The sequence below is a fragment of the Ursus maritimus genome, unplaced genomic scaffold (genome assembly GCF_017311325.1).
Source record: "Ursus maritimus isolate PB19 unplaced genomic scaffold, ASM1731132v1 scaffold_30, whole genome shotgun sequence".
NCBI classification, from domain to species: domain Eukaryota; kingdom Metazoa; phylum Chordata; class Mammalia; order Carnivora; family Ursidae; genus Ursus; species Ursus maritimus.
Window position 1 is genome coordinate 23,714,944 of NW_024425564.1, and position 20,609 is coordinate 23,735,552.

The 20,609-nt window shown below is 39.3% G+C and overlaps 1 protein-coding gene across 1 annotated transcript in view; it reads left to right on the forward strand.

The window, feature by feature from the left end:
• Positions 1-4,411: 4,411 nt before the first annotated feature.
• LOC103664907 (phosphatase and actin regulator 1-like) overlaps positions 4,412-20,609 on the forward strand; it is a 46,137-nt gene continuing 29,939 nt past the window's right edge. Inside the window, exons 1-2 of the mRNA XM_040645121.1 lie at positions 4,412-4,483; positions 6,308-6,460. Coding sequence (XP_040501055.1) covers positions 6,358-6,460 — 103 coding nt within the window. The 5' untranslated portion in view covers positions 4,412-4,483; positions 6,308-6,357. The remainder of the gene's footprint in view (positions 4,484-6,307; positions 6,461-20,609) is intronic.

Below are 20,609 nucleotides of genomic sequence, written 5' to 3' on the forward strand. Positions count from 1 at the left end.
CTGACTCTCTTGTCAAGGGCTAATGCAACTGGTGACTTTAACCTAAAGCCAGTGTTCCTTTACCATAGCAAAAAGCCCAGGGCCCATAAGAATGATGCTAGATCTACTCTTCCTGTGCTTTGTAAGTGGAACAACAAAGCCTGGATGGCATCACATCTGTTTACGACATGGTTGACTGAATATTTTAAGCCCACTGCTGAGACCTACTGCTCAGGAAAAAAGATTCCTTTCAAAATATGACTGCTCATTACAATGCACCTGGTCACCCAAAAGCTCTGATGGAGACGTACAGCTAGAGTAACGTTTTCACACCTGCTAACACCATGTCCATTCTGCAGCCCATGGATCAAGGAGTCATTTCAACTTTCAAGTCTTTTTCTTTAAAAAATACACTTTGTAAGACTACAGCTGCCATAGACAGTGAGTCCTCTGATGGATCTGGGCAAAATCAATTGAAAACCTTCTGGAAAGCATTCACCCGTCTAGGTGCCATTAAGAACATTTGTGATTCATGAGAAGAAGTCAAAATATTAAAATGAACAGGAGTTTGGAAGAAGTTGATTCCCACCCTCATGCATGAAGGGTTCGGGATGTCAGTGGAGGTAGTCACTGCAGATGTGGTGGAAATAGCAAGAGAACTAGAGTTAGAAGTGGAGTCTAAAGATGGGATTGAATTGCTGTCATCTCGTAATAAAACCTGAATAGATGAGGAGGTGCTCCTCAAGGGTGAACAAAGAAAGTAGCTTCTTGAGATGGAATTTACTCCTGCTGATGATGCTGTGAAAAACTGTTGAAATGACAATGAAGGATTTAGAATATTACATAAACTCAGTTGATCAAGCCACGGCAGGGTTTGAGGGGATTGACTCCATTTCCGAAAGAAGTTTCTATTGTGGGTAAAATGCTTATCAAACAGCATCACAAGCTACAGAGAAATCAGTCATGAAAGTCTGAGTCAATCAATGAGGCAAACTTCATTTTTGTCTTATTCTAAGAACTAGCCACAGCCACCCCACCTTTAGCAACCAGCACCCTGACCGGTCAGCTGCCAGCAACATGGACGCAAGATCTTCCATTGGCAGAAAGATTGCGAACTCTCTGAAAGCTCAGATGGTGGTTAGCATCGTTTAGCATTGAAGTATCTTTAAATTAAGATATGTACATTGGTTTTTTAAGACATAATGCTATTATACACCTAAGAAACTATAGTATAGTGTAAACAACACTGGGAAACCAAAAAATTCACTTGACTTGCTTTATTGTGATATTTACTTCATTGCAGTGATCTGGAGCTGAACCTGCAATATCTCCAAGGTATGCCTATACCTGGCACGTTATACATGAGGTCTCAAAACATGACTACATGCTTCCATGGAATACAATTAGGCTCCTTCTCCCTGTGAGACTTTGTTTTCCCAGTCTACCTTCCCAGCCCTCGCAGCCTTCTTTAGCTTTCAAACTATCATCAAAACCTTCTCACAAGAAAAGTCTGGAAATTCATTTACTATAGAGTAAAAGTAACTGATGATGGCTTAAAGTGTTTCCTCTCGCTGGGAGAGTTCAGTATGGATAAAACCTCAGATAAAATGTTTTCCGTCTCCTACCATTTAATGACAATCTTTAGTGAGCAGGGAAGGAGAGACTTCTTTTGAGGGATGGGCTAAGAGATAAGAGAGTGACTTGCCAAGCAGAGAGAAACCACTGATATTGCAACATATTCTGAGGTCAGCTATTTGCAGAAATAAATAAATATATTGTTTTCTATACTTGTTTAGCAAGCTAGCACTTAACCAAAGATCTTCAACCTAGGGACCCCACCAAGGAATCCAAAATGCTCCCACACTTTAAGCGAGCTTCTAATGTTTTAAAATTAAAGTTAGTTGGGTTTTCTGGGAAAAGAGAAATTTCCCCAATATTTCATGCAGAGAGAAGGCAGAGCTTTGTGTAGTTCAACACAAATATAAAACACTGTCTGCTAGAGAGCTCTGGAATACAGTGAACCAATTAAACAAGTAAAATTAATTATAAAATTGTCAATAACACAAAACTCTTCATTTCTTAGTAAACAGTGAACCCAGACTGACTCTGATAGAAGTCAATACAATGATACCAAAAGAACAAAAAAGCCAGTTGTCTACTTATGAATCATGTGACCTCCTCTCCCAAAATGTCTGGGTCTTATGCTAGCCAATAGAATAAATAAGTATACCCCAAAAATAAATTAACAAAAGCTGATATCTTTCCTGGTCTCCAGATTCCATCTTGAAATACACCTCCATTTTGAATTAATCAAATACTGCTTCCCTTTGTATCTAGAGCACTCATACACATACGCTCTTGTCACCAAACTGAATAGAAAGTATACATATCTCTGCCATGTCATGTATTTGTAACAATCCTGGGTTATTTCTTTCAGTCTTACAGTTCCAAATTTCCATATTATAATGCCAATGGTATAAAAGATATAACTCTACTTTGGCCTCTTTTAAAATAATTTTTTATTTCTTGCTCACTGGGACATGTTAACATTGTCTAAGTTAACTTTTTTGAGCTGATGTCTTGAAGATGATTTGGGCTGAATTGTTCAGGGCTACATAAGTGTTAGTCTGAATCCTTGCTCTAACGTTGCCTTCTGGTTCTATTATACCTCAGAACAATGGACCATTATAAATGTTGCTTTTGAGCAGAATAAAGTTACAAAACAGAGCTGAGCTGATCTAATCGTGACACGGGCTTTTGAACATTACAATGCTTCCCACTTTTAAAAATAATTCCTCACCCAGATATTCCTATATGTAATCTATAGATTTGTTCTCAGAGAGCAAAAGCATTTTTTGAAAATCTATTTCAGAAGCTGATCATATTATGTTTTTTTTAAAAAAAAGAACTAGTTGTTAATTATTTAGTAAAATGAAGTCCCCATTTTGCAAGTGAAGAATCATCCCCTTCCCAAATATATTTCTTTCTCTAAACGAAATTTTCCTCTCCGAGTTTTCTTAAATCATGGCCCTTTCATATTGCATGTACATTTTGTAAGACACTTCAAATTTACCTTTCTTGGCCAACTCTCCAGAAATGATTTCCTTCCAAACCCATCCCCCAACCTCTGGGAATCAAATTTCCAATTTAGCATCTCCATCGTCAATCACACATTCATTTGTGCTCACCTAAATGTTCGGTGTTTGTCAGCAGCAGTAGATTGCACATTCTCTCTCCCCATCTCTCTCTCTCTTTCTCTCTCACCTATGAGTCATTACAATTTCAGTAGATTCACAATAGAGAGTTCAGAACCTGTCGCCCACACCTCACTGTAAGCTAAAGAAACCAGAAGACAGCTTTCTCCTCTTGTAAATGTCAAGTGTTCAGCATGTCTCCATTGGAGGCTGAATAGAAATGTAACCTTAGAAAAGTAAGTCCTTGGGTCTGGGCAAAGCTTGGAGTATTCTGCTCCAAAGTGGACTTAGTTTTAGCTTCCTCTTTCATCAGGCTTAATTCAGCAGCCCCAGCTTGGTGTCTGATTTGTTCTGATTGGGTAGGAGAGCCCACAAGACAAACAGCAGGAGATTTTCAGGTTTGTCTCAAAAGCAGCCGGAAGAACTGTGTCTATGGGAGGGGGGAGTGTGGTGGTCTTCCATCCAAGACTTCTCAAATGTAGCTTCTTTTTTCTTAACAATCCAACACACCACACACATTCTAATTCTTCTTGGTCAACAAAGGGTCAAAACCCACTCTTGGGCTTGCAGTTGGCTCTCAGTATGCCTTTCATGAGCACATCTCCAAGTATTGTGTCTAAAAGTCCTTCCCGAGGTTTGGCAGGGAGAATATCCCACCAGAATAAGCTCAGGTATCTAACCAAAGTTTCCTTTTGCTATTGGGTTTATTTTGTTACATTCAGACAGAAAAGAATGCATTTAGACAGATTGGCATGATTTGGGCTGGAGCTTTGACCAAGCAATCAGAGGCAGGAAGGGGAAGAAAGGCCAGGGAAGAGGGAGGGGGTGAAATCAGATGTTCACTTTATATTTCACTCCAGAAAACAGCTCACAATTATAATTACCCACCTTGTTTTGCAGCTCAGAATAAAAGTGGCGTTGCACCAACCCCTACCCAAGCAGCCATCGTGATTAGAAAGTACTCCACACCTTGGAGAACTGAGGAGACATGAGCATAATTTTAAATGCAAATTAAATTGAGGGGGTAGCAGAAAGAACACATAAAAGACAGTAAAACAAAACCTTTCAATTTTCTTAAATTAGCAGTCTAATGTGTTCTAAAGAGCAGCTCCACTCAGATCTCTTCTTAGGGGTTGCATTTCATCACAATATAAAATGGGCAAATCCATCACTTGCCTCTGCCTAGTGCTCTCGAATTGAGATTGAAGGGAAAATTAGAAGCTGTTCATTTGGGCTCGCGTGCTCAGCAGCATTACACAGGTTCCTTTGATGCTCTGCGGTGTCCTGCTGCAAGAGGCCAGCAAGTGTTGGTGAGTATCTGCTAACTTCAAGACTCTTCCTTTCCTGTATCATTTTTGGCTACCTTTCTTTTCCGGGGGGGGGGGGGACAGCTCCCACAAGAGCTATGTTATAATGCATTTTTTAAAAGCTGGGAAATTTCAGGCAGCTTTTTCAGCTTCTTCCAGTGACTGATTCGCAGAAGGAAAGAGAGTTATTTTCAGCCTAGATGCTGGTGACTGATCTATGTATTAATTATAACAGGGGGACATTTAACATATGCTGAGCTCAAATGACCTTTCCCTACAACCCAGAGCCAGCATTAGGATAAGAACTGGGTGCCCCCCCAACAATTTCTAGACAACTTTTCTATCCTATTAACTGTTTAATCATGTAATTCTGTTGCAATTTGCAAATCAAACTGTGACTCGGGGCTATAAACATAAATTATTAAAGCTAAAACCCATTTTTCCAATGATGATGACACTTCTCTGCGTAAGAGAAGGAAGGGGTGATGGGGACTGGACCACATGATGGTTACATGTAGATTCTGATGGTGATGATTTTGTGCCCAAGTTTTATACGGGAAACTGGTCATTTTCTTCCTTCAGAGTGGAGGATACAAAGAGGCTGAGGCTGGCATCACCTTCTGTTGCTAAGGTAACATGCTCTGGCCATTTTATGTGATAAAGGAGGTCCAGTGGACTGTATACATTATTCATCGCTGTTCTAATCAAACAATCAAAATTGTTTACTTTCATCGGGAATTTAGTGAGATCAAAGACACTCCAGCTGAAATTCTTCTTGTTTTTACTGCCGGCAGTTAGTCCTTGATTTTTTTTTTTCTCTTGCAGTAAGTATGATTTGCTGTTGGGGTACCTTTGGGTGTTTTTTAAAGTTTCCTCTTACCAGATTTGGTTTCTTAAATTAAAATATGCACTGCTAGAAAGAGGAACGAATTGGATTAGCCTTCTGAGCTTGATTTTAATGACTTGGTCTTATAAATTCTTTCCAAAAACATCCTGCAGAAATAGAGATACTTCATTTGCGCAAGTATCAGGGAAAGGCTACATATGCTAAAAAGAACCCAACAGGCTGAATGCTTTTTAATGAAGTACATCAGCTTCCTGACAGGCTAGTGCATGATAATATTGTGGGGATCGTTGCCCTACAAACCAGGATTCTTTCTCAAAAGCAGCCTGGGTCGGGGGCAAGCAGGTGATGATTCTGTAGCACTTTATAAATGTGCTGGAGGGAATCACCAAAAAGGAAGAAATCCAAGGCATTTTTACAGCAAACATGTCAGCATGTGTCATAAATGCAAGGCACCTATAAGTGTAGGCTCGGATTCCCAGGCGATTCTCGCTGTTCTAGGGGAATCGGGACTCCCTGGACCAACTGAAGATCAGTTCAGAACGGCTGACACTTAACGATGCCATTCATCAGACAGACCTTTTGAAAACGGATAGCATATGAATTTAACAGCCTATTTTCCAGTTCATATACAACAAGGAAAGACTGGTACGTTATTTCTCTTTAGCTTAAATCATCTGGGTGTTTTTTGTTTTTTTTTTTCTGAGTAGAATATATTTCTTTTAATGAATGTTGATTAAATGTTGCATTTTCTCATACAGTAGGAAAGCTATGTTGAGGGTGGCTTTAGAATTGGAAATGTCAAATGAGGGAGTATTATAATGGGTATATATATATAAAATCCCAAAATTTTTAATATATATATATATATACATATATGTGTCTCTAGAAATATACAGCCTTATATAACAAATATAATATATGGTTTTAAACATCTGTTTGACAGTCTAAAATAGTGTGGATTTTTTTTTCCTTTTTCATAGGGATACAAGTGACTATTTTGTCTTGAAACTCTGCTTTTGGAACATCAAGGATGGATTATCCCAAAATGGATTATTTTCTGGATGTAGAGTCTGCTCATAGACTCTTGGATGTTGAGTCTGCTCAGAGATTCTTCTACAGTCAAGGAGCTCAAGGTAATACAAGGGGAGCAAGAGAGGAAACTCCTCTCTTTTGCATGTTGGCTTTATATTGACAGTTGAGTGTCAACTGCAGTAGCTTCAGCTCCACAGAAGAGGGTCAGTAACTGGGATTACTAAATCGAAAACAAATCTCTACCAAACTGTTGCCGAAATTGAGGCATGCAATAGAATGGATAAATGCAAACTTCTTGGATGTGGTTAAAAAAAAAGCATCCTACCCAACTTTTGACACAAATGCCCCTTAGACAGCTAGGTTAGAAAATGATTTCCCACCTCCTTGCACGCAAGCCAGAGGTATCTGGAAAGGTATTTGGAATGCTTTTATCCCCCCGGGAAAGGTGAAGTTTGCAGCCACTACACTTGAGGACATCAAGGGCACCCTGACCTGTCTGACTGAAATCCAGCTGAATGAGGGGCTCCTGAGATCAGCTTTGTGCTTCTAGAGCTGCCTTATCTATTTTAGATGAACTTCACGTTACTGCTGGAGGAATTAACAGTGCACTTGGGGAGCAGTGAGGAGCATGCCTGTTGTGAAGTGTGGCTGATGTGTGCATTTTTATTACATATTTCAAGATGGTCAGTTAAGCTCCAGTTGGCTGGCTCTTCCTGTTCCATGGTGTATCGAGAATGTTTTGCCAGCACATTGGAAAGAAGCCGGAGTGTCTTAGGGGGTCTCCTGACAGGCAGGAGATTTTTTTAAAGCATATTTTCTCTTTTCTATGGAATATTTAAAGTATTCAGTCAAAGCAATCTGATGATGGGCATCAGGAGAAAGGCAATGTCCGTATTCTTAAAGAGAAAAGTAGTCAAATTCTTGGAAGTCATAAGGCAGAACTGAGAAGAAATGCTGTTTAGGGATGGCTGGCGTCTCTCACTGTTAGGTGGTGACAGGTACTTCACACGGGGCACTGATGATATCTGCCTTGGCTTTCCCAGAGGTCTCCTCTGCATTGGTTTTACCTCACTGGCAAGCCAATTTCCCACGGCAACCTCAAGGGTTTGCAAGCCTCCTTCTTCTCTGCTTCCATTTTCCTGGCTATGATCCAAGCTTCTTAGAGTCAGGAGGGGCTGGGAAATGATCTGGTTGATTTGCTTGGGTCAGTGTGCTCATCAGCAGGACTTAAGTCAGCAAACGTGATACAACAGCTAATCCTCCCTGCACCTCCGGTTGTACGTAGTCAGCAAATGGTCCTCTCAGCCACCTAAAGAGACATGAATATGTTGCTGAAGTAGGAGAAGAGGGAGAGGCTGGCCAGAACCTCCAGCCTCCTATGGGTCTGCAAGTAAGAAGATGCTAGGAGTAGATGGAGGAAAGGGGCTGAGGCTCAGTCCCCATCTCCAGTCCTGTGTTTAAACATTACTGCATCTGATCCATTCAATCTGAGTGGGACAATAATGTTCAGTGGTGGAGTCATCTACCTGAGCTGCGTAATGGTCGGCAGAGCAGAGAAGGGGAGTCGAGTTCATTAACAGTATTAAAGATGCCCACTTTGCCTTGCAGTAGAGATAGTTGAAGCTTTTAAGAAGCCTGTGGGCTCCAGGCTTCCACGGAAGGAAAGCAGGCAGGGTGTGGGAGGCTCAGAGGACTCAAAGCAGCCTGGTGGTTGTCAGCAGATGGAGTTTGGGGGTGGAGTGGTCAGAATTGTCGCCATCCGTGACTGTGGTTTAGACAGCAGCGCTGGAATGACTAGAAAAATGCAGGGGAGGTGGTAGCATAAGCCACTGGTGCTCCTGATAGCACATTCATTTTAAGGTAATAGGAACGACATTTCAATCAAAGGATCTTGAATTCATAGTAAGGTGGAGGGGTCCCTAAATATCACCTATTTCGATTTTTTAAAACCCCAGCCTTCCTGAATCAGACATCCAGGTGTACAGCCTAGGAGTCTGCATTTTAAGCAAGAGCTCCAATGATGTTACCTAGCAGCACATCAGTCTAGGGGCCCACATTTAAGGACCAGTCCACCCAGTCCAATCTCTCTCCTGCCTTCCTGGAACAGGAACACCTTCCTCTGCATTAGAGGCAGGATGACACAGTGGTTGCAGACCTGGGACCCTGATCGCTGGGGTTCAAATCATGGGTCTGCCACAGCGAACCTGGACAAGTTCACCTCTTTGATCTGCATTTCCCTCCCCTGCAAAACACAGAAACCATACTAGTGCCCAGTTCCTCAGTTGCTAGCAGCCTTAATGAAGTAAGATTTTAAGGTGCTGAAAACTGTCTGGCACATAAGAAATGCTACACATCAGCAAATCAATAAAATAAACACCCCTGGCAAAACACTATCTCCTCCTCTGTCTGAAATTTCATATGGAAGCCACTGCCAAACAAGAATGTAGCCTGATAGAAGCTTAATCTCCTATTTTTAGCAAAAAAAAAAAAAAAAAGAAAGAAAGAAAGAGAGAAAGAAAGAAAGAAAGAAAGAAAAAGAAAGAAAAGAAAAGAAAAGAAAAGAAAAGAAAAGAAAAGAAAAGAAAAGAAAAGAAAAAATTTTACATGAATTATAAAACATAGTGATTATTTTCTTGTCACATCAAAACCCAACTCAGGGCATAACTGAAAAGTAATGAGTTTGTCTTGGCATTCCCTATCCACCTAGTCTTTTTTTTCACATGAAAAGTGAGACACACACCCCCTTCTTTTCTTCCCCATGCCTTCCCCAAAGGTGGACCACCTAGGGCCGGTGAACCCGTCTCCTTTCTGGACCTCTGCTGTCACTATGATGTGGGACTTGTCACGATACTGCCCCAGGTCCTCCATGGCAGTGTCCTTCCACTTGGCACAGACTCCCCAGACTTTCCTAGAGAATCAGTCCCTGGGCCTGATAAAGGGCTCGGGTGAGTGGGCAGAAGCCTGAAGACCACAGCCTGCACCCCTCCCTTTCAGAACCAGATGTATGTGTTTGAGTGGAGATTCTGAGCACCAGTGAAAAAGGGGCAGCATGGGAGCTGGCTCTTGGGAAAGGCATTTGAGGCAATTAGGGTTTTGTGCTGCTGCTGAATCACAGCACACAGCAGCTATCTTTCTGGCCAGCCTAGCCTGGGGACAGGGGAACAGTAGATCAATAACCCTGATCTGACACCCTCTTCTAAAAGAAGGTCCAACTGGGAGATAAAATGGAGCTGACCACCCAGAATTTGAGTGACCCGGGATTTGATCCCCTCAACTGGTCAGTGATTATTGCCTTTTTGAGTTGTCCATTCTCAAAATCATGTTGATACTTCTGTAGACCGATCAAGTGTTCTTGCAGGTGCAAATACTTTTAAAGGGGGAAGCAAGAAAATCTGAGTTTTATTTTCCACGTTACCATCCTTATATCAGTTTTATTTACAAATTCATAAACTTCTTAGATACCAACCCCTTCTCTACTGATGACATGCAAAATGCTTATCTAAGACCATGATGCTGGAATTATAATGTTTTTGACCCCATCACAGTTATTTTTCAATTCTTTTTGGAAAGTGGCAAAAGGCCTGCCTCTAAGTAGATGTGTTTAGCTAGTAAAACCCAGAGAAGACCCAGAGGGTGAAAAACAAGGACAAAAGATTGCTTTTGCTCTATTGTGGGACAAATTCTTCTGAAAGTCCCAGAGATTTTCCAAAGTCAATCATCAGCTCTGTGGAATAAAGCAGGTTGCTCTGTGGACCTTCATTTTTCCTTGGTTTGGTCCCGAGGTAAGGTAGATGAGTCCACCTCTCTGGGGATTCTGCTTCGGAAAGCATGATGTGTTGCAGAGAACAGAAAAACATCTAGGGTCACCCTGTTCATCATTCATCAGTGAAGGACGCTCTCCCAATTAATCTGTGAGTGCTTCATCAACAATTAAACCTGCTTATTGAGAGGGAATTCGGTGAAGGTCTCCATTAACTCAAAAGGAGAATTCTTGGGGTTGAAGATACACATGGCATAGAGATCAGCCATGTCCTGTGACATCAACTAACTTGAGTTCACCCACCTTCCAGGTTTCTGACAATGATGACTCACACCCTCAACTTCAGTCTTTGTAATTTTTTACTGAACAGTTGCATGGGGAGGGAAGTCATATTATAAGACCACAAAACTAGCATCCTAGGATTTTCGGGTTGAAAGGGACATTATAGATGGGGGATTCTCTTGGCCCCTCCTGAAACCAAGTAAAACGGAATTTGTGAGGGACAGACCCAGGTCCCAGGGCTACATTTTCAAAAAGCTACTGGGCTATTCTGATGAACACTGAAGGTTGAGAACCACTGTTCTGGATCATTAATCACATGCTATTCAGAAGGTGGTCCTGAACTAACAGCACCCGCTTCATCTCAGAACTGGTTAGAGATGCAGGGTCTCAGGCACCCTAGACCTAGAGAAGCAGAACCCGCACTTGAACAAGATTTCCAGGTAATTTATGTTAGTTCAAGAAGCAATGACTGAATCCAGTGCATATTAGAAACACTTGGCGAGCTTTTATGAACTCAAGACTGGAGTCCCACGACAGATCTATTAAATCCGAATCTTTGGTGGTGAGACTTAAACTTGGGAATCATTTTAATTGTCCCTGGTGATTCAAATGTGCAACGAGGACTCAGAACTACTGACCTCCTGTTTTACAGTACAGGAGGTTTTAGCACGTCATGCGGCTATTCTTGCTTGAGGATCTTTCTCTATCTAGGTCCTTCCCTTAAATAAATCTACAGCATTGGAAAGGTGCAAATGGACTTTTTTAAAAAAGGACTGGGTGCTACCCTTTGCATATTCATTGTATCCATTAATCCTCAAAGAAACTTTGGGAAAGAGGAATTATGATGCTCATTTCACAGATGAGAAAAGACCACACATTTAGAAAGCAACATGGCCAGTAACTGAATTTGAGTATTTCTGACTCCAACAAACTCACAGGTAGTGAAGGAAACATTCATAACCAAATCACACTTCCAGATATGGTGAAGCTCAAGGTGGTTCCACCACATGCCCAGATCACACAGCTTACAGCAAGAAGGTGGAGACGCGTCTTACCACACACACCCATATCCTCTCTGCTGCACTAGGTTTTTCTCCAAGATCATCAAAGTCCTTGGACAATTAAATTTCCTATCAAAGGGAAAATACATTAAAAGGCAGCCAATTGACTAAAGTCACTAGGCAATCACATTTATGACTCCTGCTCACAATTTCCCTCTTTTATCTTTTTAAATAACTCTTGGCATTGGAACCAGGTGCTATACTCATTTCGTCATAGAGCATCTTCTCTGTCTTTCCAGTGAAGGGAAATGCCGCTTTTGACAACTGATGAATGCCACAGTTAGCAGCTAAGAGTCTCTTCAAGATGCATTTGGAAATGGAGAGGAATTCATTAAAACCCTCTCTCTCAAACATTTCCTCCACCTTTTGCCCACCCTGTGAAATCTGTCAGAAGAGCTGGCTCTTCAATCGTTAGCTTTGAGTTATTTAACTCAAATGTACTCTAAACCTAAACTCTAAACCTCTGGGACTTCTTGACATGGCCCCAAGAGACAAGGACATATGGTTATACTCGATTAGTTGCAAATCATTGACAACAGTCATCAGCACAAAATGTGCTCATGCTATTTCCTTTCCTGTGCTTCATGCAAGACCCAACCCAATGTTAACACCTCTGAGAAGCCTTGTCTGACTTTTCCAGGCCTTTCTTCCATAGCATTCTGGTCATGCCTATATTATAGCCTTTGTCATACTGTATTATTCAACTTTCACCACTTACTAGCTGCATGAGCTCACATAAATGGCTTCATGTCTCTAAGCCTCAGGGTCCTCATCAAAATGGACATAATCCTAGCTTCAAATTCATGGGGATTTTTTAGAATTAATAGAGGTGTGCTTAAAAAGTGTTCAGTACATTATTTATCATTATTGATTAATCATCGATGCTTTTGTTTTATTATTACTGAGGTGTCTGTTACATACCTAGAGAGCAGTGATCTCCCTAAATACCATTTTCTGGGTGCCTAGTATCATCCTTGGTATAGAGTAGGAGAATTAAGATGTAGTAAATGTCTCTATTCTATTGAACTCAAGGAATGAAAATGCTTAAATCTCCATTACAAAGAGATACTTGGGATTCAGGGAAATAACTTTTGACAATTGAAGATCTGGAAAATAAAACCTTCTAGGACCTTTAAAGAATTCAAATCTTTAGTTGAAAATAAGAGGCTGCTGAAGGCCAAAGGGAGGGACAGGTAAAAACAATTTTCAAATACATACAGGTTCAGGAAACAGAAAACGTTATCAACTTTGCTAGATCTCCCATAAAACAGAAGTAATTAAAAAATCAAAAGCAAAAAGAAAATAAAGCAGGAGAGATTTTGTGTACTATTGAGGAGCATTAACTTTTTAAATAGATTTACAGCGCCCCTGAATAGTACCGTTCGTAGAAGAGCTCTTTAATATATGAATCTATGATGACTGAGTTTTTATTCTGCCTTAAAGTAAGAGTTGTGGAATAAGCAACCAGTCAACATTTATTCTGCTGAACTCAACTGACATTAGTTCAAAAGCTGTTCTGAACATGTTCAGGAAATTAGCTCTGAGCTATATCTCAGCTGAGACACCTTTCCCGTTCCTTCTTCAGATCCTTACTGCCTAATCCAGTGCTTACATTCTGTGCTTGACTTGCCCTCTAACTAGCTTCCATTCACACTCCTGCTTCTGACCAGACTCAATGGAAGGTGGCTGTAGATACCCACCTAAACCCCAAGCTGGAGACACTTATTTTGAGAACCACTCACTGGAAGCCTGGCCATGGTGTTTCTAGGAGTCTTGCTGAGTAGATGCCAGGTTGTCTTCCTTCTTCCGGTCTGTCCCCTGAGACCTTCATGTCGTGGTTTTAGATGTGGTTTATAATGGGACCTACAGATCAAATTTGCTCCATAAGGACTGAGGTAGAAACAGTGATTGCATAGCAACCTGATCCCCATGTAAGGCGTGATTGCCAACAGGATCATAACCTTTTCCATTCACCAATCTTATGTCTTCCTTTTTGCCCCTCAGAGTCCTGCTAAGACCAACACAACTAATCAGCCACATCCATCTGTGTCCTCGTGGGCATGTCCTTACCATGTAGGATACATGTAATTTCCAGACCTATGTCTCTGAGAGGTGCTTCAGAAACCACTTTTCACAGAGAGTTTCTAGCCTTACTTTCATGGCGCTCAAGTCCTCACCTTCAACAAATACTTGCTTTTTGTCTTTTTTCTTTTCCTCTAAAATTCTATCCAGGAAGCAGCACGCTGTGCTTCACTCATGGATGACAAGCTAACTAGCAAGCCTTCCCTCCTAACCTCCCACACACTCCAGTTTAGACCTCTAATTGCTCACATGCAGGCTCTCCAAACCTGTGTTTAATACAAGGAACATTCTGTGTGAAGGAGAGGGTGAAGGCAGATTAAGAGAAAAAATACTGTGGAGATAGCGAGCTTGCCAATTTCATCGATAGGTAGATAACCATAAAATTTAATCTTCCATTTCTGGAGTATGCCATTGGAACAGGGCAATTCTAGGTACACAAAGTAGCCTCCGTGGTGCCAACAATTTACCTGCACTCGGTCTTCCAAAGCTCTTTGTGCCTTTGCTCCCAGCAAGCATCTGCTTTGCCATGTATTGTGATTCAGAGCTCATAAGTAATGTAGGATATGAGGACAAGAGGAAGAGAGAGAAAAGACCAGAGGATGAGAAACAGAAAGGGAAAAAAAATGATACGAAAATACAATGAGATAATTGCAATCAATTAATAACTCCTGCTTTCACATAAGACATATGAGAGAGTGGATTACATATTCAGCTCACACACAGCCAGCGTCAGCCATGACCCAATTAGCATAAACAAATCACAGGTGCTTGGGAAAGAATTCTCATTTTCCCAAATAAATCTGTTTTCCTAAAAACTTTCAGTACCACCTTCTGGGACTGAGTTGGCAGAGGCAAGGATAGGGAGCCTAGCACATTAAAATCAGTTCACGGCTAATACTATTTTTAATATTTTAAAGAATATTTCAGTAAACAATTAGACCCAAACGCTCGTGCATAACCACAGATTGAATATTGGTGTGAATAGTACTTCTGAAATGTTAGGACTGAACAGAGAGATTATGTTGGAGATCTATGTATCTTTTTTCAATTATAAAAGCAAAACAAGGGTAGTATTAAAATATTTAGCTAAAAAATGGGAAGGAAAATCAACCCTACACAACTACCTTTGACCCTTGAACAATACAGGGGTCGGGACACCTACTCCCCATGCAGTCAAAAATCAGTGTATAACTTTTGATTTCCCCAAAACTTAACTGCTAATAGCCTGATGGTGACAGGAAGACTTACCATTGATAAAATATCAATTAACACATATTTTGTATGTTATATGTATTATATATTGTATTCTGACAACAAAGCTGAAGAAAATGTTATTAAAACAATCATAAGGAAGAAAATACATTAATACATTACTGTACAAAAAATCCACCGATGAGTGGACCAGCACAGTTCAAACTCATGTTCAAGGGTCAACTGTGCATGCGTATAATGAATATCTTCTGCCAGTCTATGCTTTGCTTTTTTACTTTCTTAGTGGTATATTTTAATAAGTAGAAGTTTTTAATTTTGACGAAATTGGTAAATATTTTTTTCTATTATGGTTAGTCCTTTAACAAATCTTGGCTATCCTGAATGTTATGAAGATATTTTTCTGTGTTGTTGTTGTTGTTGTTGTTGTTGTTGTTGTTGTTTTAAAGCCTTGTAGTTTTAGCTTTCACATTGAAGCCTGGATCCATCTTAAATGCATTTTCCATATGATACGGGGTAGAGGAGGGATTGCCTTTATTCAAGTATTCTTATTACAATGGACATTCTAATTGTGATCATTGAGAATAGAATATTTTACTTATTCTCTTTTCTCTAATGCTTTCTCCCTTTCCCCATATTCTTTACAGTCTTTATGTTAGTCAGATCAAAAGTGACTTATCATAGATGTGGTTTATATATCTTTGGAGTTTGTCCTTTACATGAAATTTGAGTTAGGAAAGTTGACACTCCATTTTTAAGTTACTCTCAAAAGACTGAAGAATTCCCAAATTGGACTTTTTCTTGAAAACTGATTATCTACATGGCATAAAATAACCAAAAATCTAATACAGTTCTTTGTTTACAATTGTGAATGTTGGTATACCTTTTCTATAACTACTGGAATTAGAAATAATTGAATTTATTATTCTGCCATGTACTGTTACTTAAAATGTTTTTGTACATTTAAGGTATTCTAGATATTATTTACTCTAATAGTCCTACTATCCATCTATTTTCCTATTATTCAACTATCAGAAAGTGCTCAATGTCTATTTCTGTACATAAAATTGTTCACAATTTATTTGCAGCACTTTACTTTTGTTATACATATACATTACTATTTTGGCTGATTAATAGAATTTCAACACACAAAGCACATTCATTCAGCTGAACATTTGACAAATATTTATTGAGCACCTATAGAGTACCAAGTACTATCTATATATGACTTCAGCAGTCAACAAAACAGACAAAAACTTGCCTTTATGGAGCTTATATTTTAAGTGAGATTTTTCACTTTGATGTATATCCCAAATATTTACCTTTCTTTAAAAATGAATATTCAGATATTAACGATATGTCTGAATTATTTGCAGTAGATAATTATATGTCCACTACATATAATTGCATGTCCCCCTTTTCATAATGTAGAGTTCCTTTGAGAAATTGCTACCCAGCCAGGAATTAGACTTCCTAGACCCTCTTATAGCTTTGGTAGCACCTACAATCAGTTCTTGCCAATGGAATGACAACAGAATTAGTGTGTCACTTCCAAGCCAAGGTATTTTAGAAGTGGATACACCTTCTCTATGCCTTTTTTTTTATTTATTTAAAAAAAATTTTTTTTAATTTAAATTCAATTTAGTTAACATATACTATGTTATTAGTTTCAGGGGTAGATTTACTGATTTCATCAGTTGCACATGACATCCAGTGCTCATTCCATCAAGTGCCCTCCTTAATGCCCATCCCCCAGTTACCCCATCCCCCACCACCTCCCCTCTAGCAACTCTCAGTTTCTTTCCTAGAGTTAAGAGTTTCTTATGGTTTGGTCTCCATGCTCTTTTTTTGCCTTTTACTGGCTGGATGCAGTTGACAACAAGGCCCTAGTGGATGATAGAGCATAGAGGGAAAGTGCTAATCACAGTTTCACTTCAAATAGGAAGGAAGACCAGTAACTCTGACTCCAATGTGAACAAAAAAATACATTTTACTCTGTAAAGGTACTGAAATGTAAGGTTGATTTGATAAATTAGCATTACCATAACAAATATACGTGCCTTGGTCATACTGAAGACCGTTAGTCTGAATGGGTATGATGTTTATCTGAGAAAAGGACCATTATCCTTGATCTAGTACAATTTCAGAGTTGCCAAGAAAAGTGATCCTGAAGGAGGCAGTCAGCGAGGTAGCCTCCCAACGGGCAAGGCCAACACCTAAGAGGAGATTTTTGCTAAATACTGAGGCCAACACAAAATTAAATGCATCTCTTAGCAGTTAGTGACTTAAAGAAAAAAGTTGTGTAAGAAAGTAATTTTGAGGACTCTGCGGCCCATGAACCAAACTTGCATAGTTATAATATCAAGTGGGTACTATCGGAATTTTGATAAAATAATTATTGCTGAGGAATGTGGAGGAGATATGGTGTAGGAAAACCATGTCCTTCCTCATTCTCTATGGTAGTGAGTGTAAACTGGGTCAAAAAATAATATATGTATGCTTTATATGCTCATATGGGAACAGAATTTGTTGCCTCTGTAGGAGTTGAACCACTGACTAGAAACAGAGGAGGGAAGGAGATTTTTTATTTTTTCACTTCTGAATATTGTACCTTGTAAATAATTACCTATTTAAAAATACATTTTTAAAAAAATGCAATATAGCTTGTGAGAATTTATTAGTATCAGGGAAGATATAATTTCCTGAATTTCAACAAAATCCATTATGAAAATTGGTGGATGGGATTGCAGAATTGACACCATAATTTAGCAAGCACCCTCAATGATATCCTTCCCCTAAAACCTATAAAGTTTCCAAGGTTTTCACTTATAACAGCTACTAAAATCAGTGCTGAAATAAACTGAACTTAGAACTAACCCTAAAGCGATCAGTCAAGATTTTTTTTTAATGTGAGAGAGAGAGCACGAGCAGGGGGGAGGGACAGAGGCAGAGGGAGAAACAGACTCCCCGCTGAGCAGAGAGCCCAACATGGGACTCGACCCCAGGACCCTGGGATCATGACCTGAGGGGAAGGCAGACACTTAACTGACTGAGCCACCCAGGTGCCCCAGTCGATATGTTTTTAAATGTTGAAGCACATTCAGTTATTTGGGTCGTTGAAAAGTTTATGTTGCATCATAATACATCCCTAATATATGATATTCCAAACTTTCAATCAAATAAACAAAAAATTACTTATTTATCTTAATTCATCTGTTAACTATCTCTTGTGTGTATTTTATAGCATATATAAAATATACATACAGTACAACACTGATCCATGGATTAAGAACTACGTTCTTGGGAATGCAGGTTCAGTAAGCTCCAGCGGGCGGGCTGCTGAGTCCACTTTGGAGACATCCATATCTGCCACAAAAGCTCAGAGAGAGCACCTCTGATGGGAGTAGGCAGATCAAGGCTGTCTCAGAAGCAAGGCTTGAGCTGAGACTTGAAGGCTGATAGGATTTAAATAGGGGTTAGGATGAGAAGGGCATTATAAAGCAAGAAGACATAGAGGGAACTCACAAGGCTTCTTCAGGCTACTAAAGGAAGTCTCCACCTGGGGTCTTGGCCCACCTACAACAGCATCACTGAAGCCATTGTTTAAAAGGCCTTCCCCAGACCTATTCAATCGAAAGTTCTGGTGTAGGGGAGTCAAAAATACTCATTTTCATCAAGCTCCTGATAATTTTTAGGCTTACCAAAATTTGAAAAATATCTAATTCTGTGAAAATACACTGGAGGCCATGTGGATATGTATTGCAGAGCCATTATAGGTGATTTCAAAAAAAAAAAAAAAAAAAAACCAGCCGTCAATCCCAAAAAAGGAAATTGAGAAATGGCTCCTTTGACGTATTAATCACAGATGGGTCAGCCATATTACCAATACTTAATTCAGTTTACAATATTGGCATTTGCATGGAGTCCTGACCACTCTCCTGTTAATGGAATAAAGAGAATTGAAAAGTTTCAGCTCTATTCGTTGTTTGAGTGTTGGACCATTCTATTGTTTAATTACCTTTGAACTCTAGAAAAAGCCCAAAGAGGCAACAATGTTGGCTGCCACATTCTGCTCTGCCTGCTTATCCTAAGACAAAGTTAAATGTACTTTTCAAATCGGTCGATAAATGTTTCAGTTGTTGAAAAGCCCCCTTGTGTCATTAACTGCTCTTGGCCCATATATATTCTCAGGCTCTTCTTCTGAGTTTCACACCTTTGTTACCACTAATGCAATTGTAAGGTAGGAAGATGAAAAAATATATATAAATTCCTAGACTCCTATCTTCCACAACCTGTTTTCAGAACAATGTGTGGAACTCATGGTGATCATATTAATATTTAACATAATCTGACTATAATTTAGCCTCAAAATATTTTATTCCAAAATGTCACGTTCCATGGTATTATGTTGATACATTTGTAATCTTGGTTCATATTATTGCCACTTTGTGACAAAGGGCTTGTGTTTTTATTTTCCTCCTGTGGAGAAAAGATGCAAGACCCATTCCAGGCTACGTTAAAATGAAACCCTGGTACCAGTTAATGTGCATTAGGATTACAATAAAAGCACAGTGCCAACTTAAACTGTGTGCTTTCCTTGCATTTCTCACTCAAAAAGGGGGAATATTTGACGAAACACTTTACTTTTTAAAAATAAAATATGACCAGGCTACCTGGGTGGCTCAGTCAGTTAAACGTCCAACTCTTGATCTCAGCTCAGGTCTTGATCTCAGGGTCCTGAGTTTGAGCCCCGCATTGGCCCCAGCATGGAGCCTACTTAAAAAACTAAAAAATAAAATAAAATAAAATAAAATAATATGACCTAGGTGCCATACAGAAATGCAGAGCTATGAAAGCATATTTTAGGTGCATGCATACCAATTTGAAAGATGAATAGGAATAAGGCCAAGTAGAGAAAACAACCTTCTAGATAAAGGGGTTAAGTGAAATACAGGTGACCCTTGAACAAAGCAGGGGTTAGAGGTGTGAATCCTGTGCACAGCTGAAAATCTGCGTGTAACCTTGACTTCCTCAAAACAAAACTAATAGCCTATGTTGACCAGAACCCTTACTGATAACAGAAACAGTTGTAACACATAGTATATAATACATGTACTGTATATATTATATGTATATAATACAGTATATATTCTGTTATAATACAGAATATATAGAATATATACTGTATTCTTACAATAATGTAGGCTAGAGAAAAGAATATGTTATTAAGAAAGTCATAAGGAAGAGAAAATACATTTACGGTACTGTACTATAGTTAATCAAAAAAATCCACATATAAGTGGACCTGTGTTGTTCAAGGGTCAACTGTGTTTTAATTTTTTATACTGACTTTTGGTCACTCTCATACCCATTCAAATTTTTACAAAGTTACATTGTGGCATATACAAAATTGGGGTTATGAATGAAGTCTCTTCCAGGACTGGCTGAAGAATATCATGTTTTAAGGCTTGGGGTTCAGAGTAACAGATCTGATTTCACACTATGATTTCCACACCATAGCTTGTGACATGAAGTTATTTAATCTCTCTTTGCCTGGCTTTTCCCTTTTGAATGCAAATGAGGATAAGAGTTCTTAATCCAAAGAGTTATTTTGAGGATTAAGTGAAACAAAATGCATTTCACAAACTATGGTCCAACAGATGATTTGCAGATAATACTTATGAACTCTTTTATAATAACAATGTGTTTGTTTTCATCATGTTTTAGAAAAAATGTAAATTAAAGAAATTTAATGAAAATAGAAAGCTATATAATTAGACTTCATACTTAGGGGCTATTGCTTAGACCAAGGGGGAAAGAGTAGGCTAACTGAACTCCATTTAAGGAAAAACATGA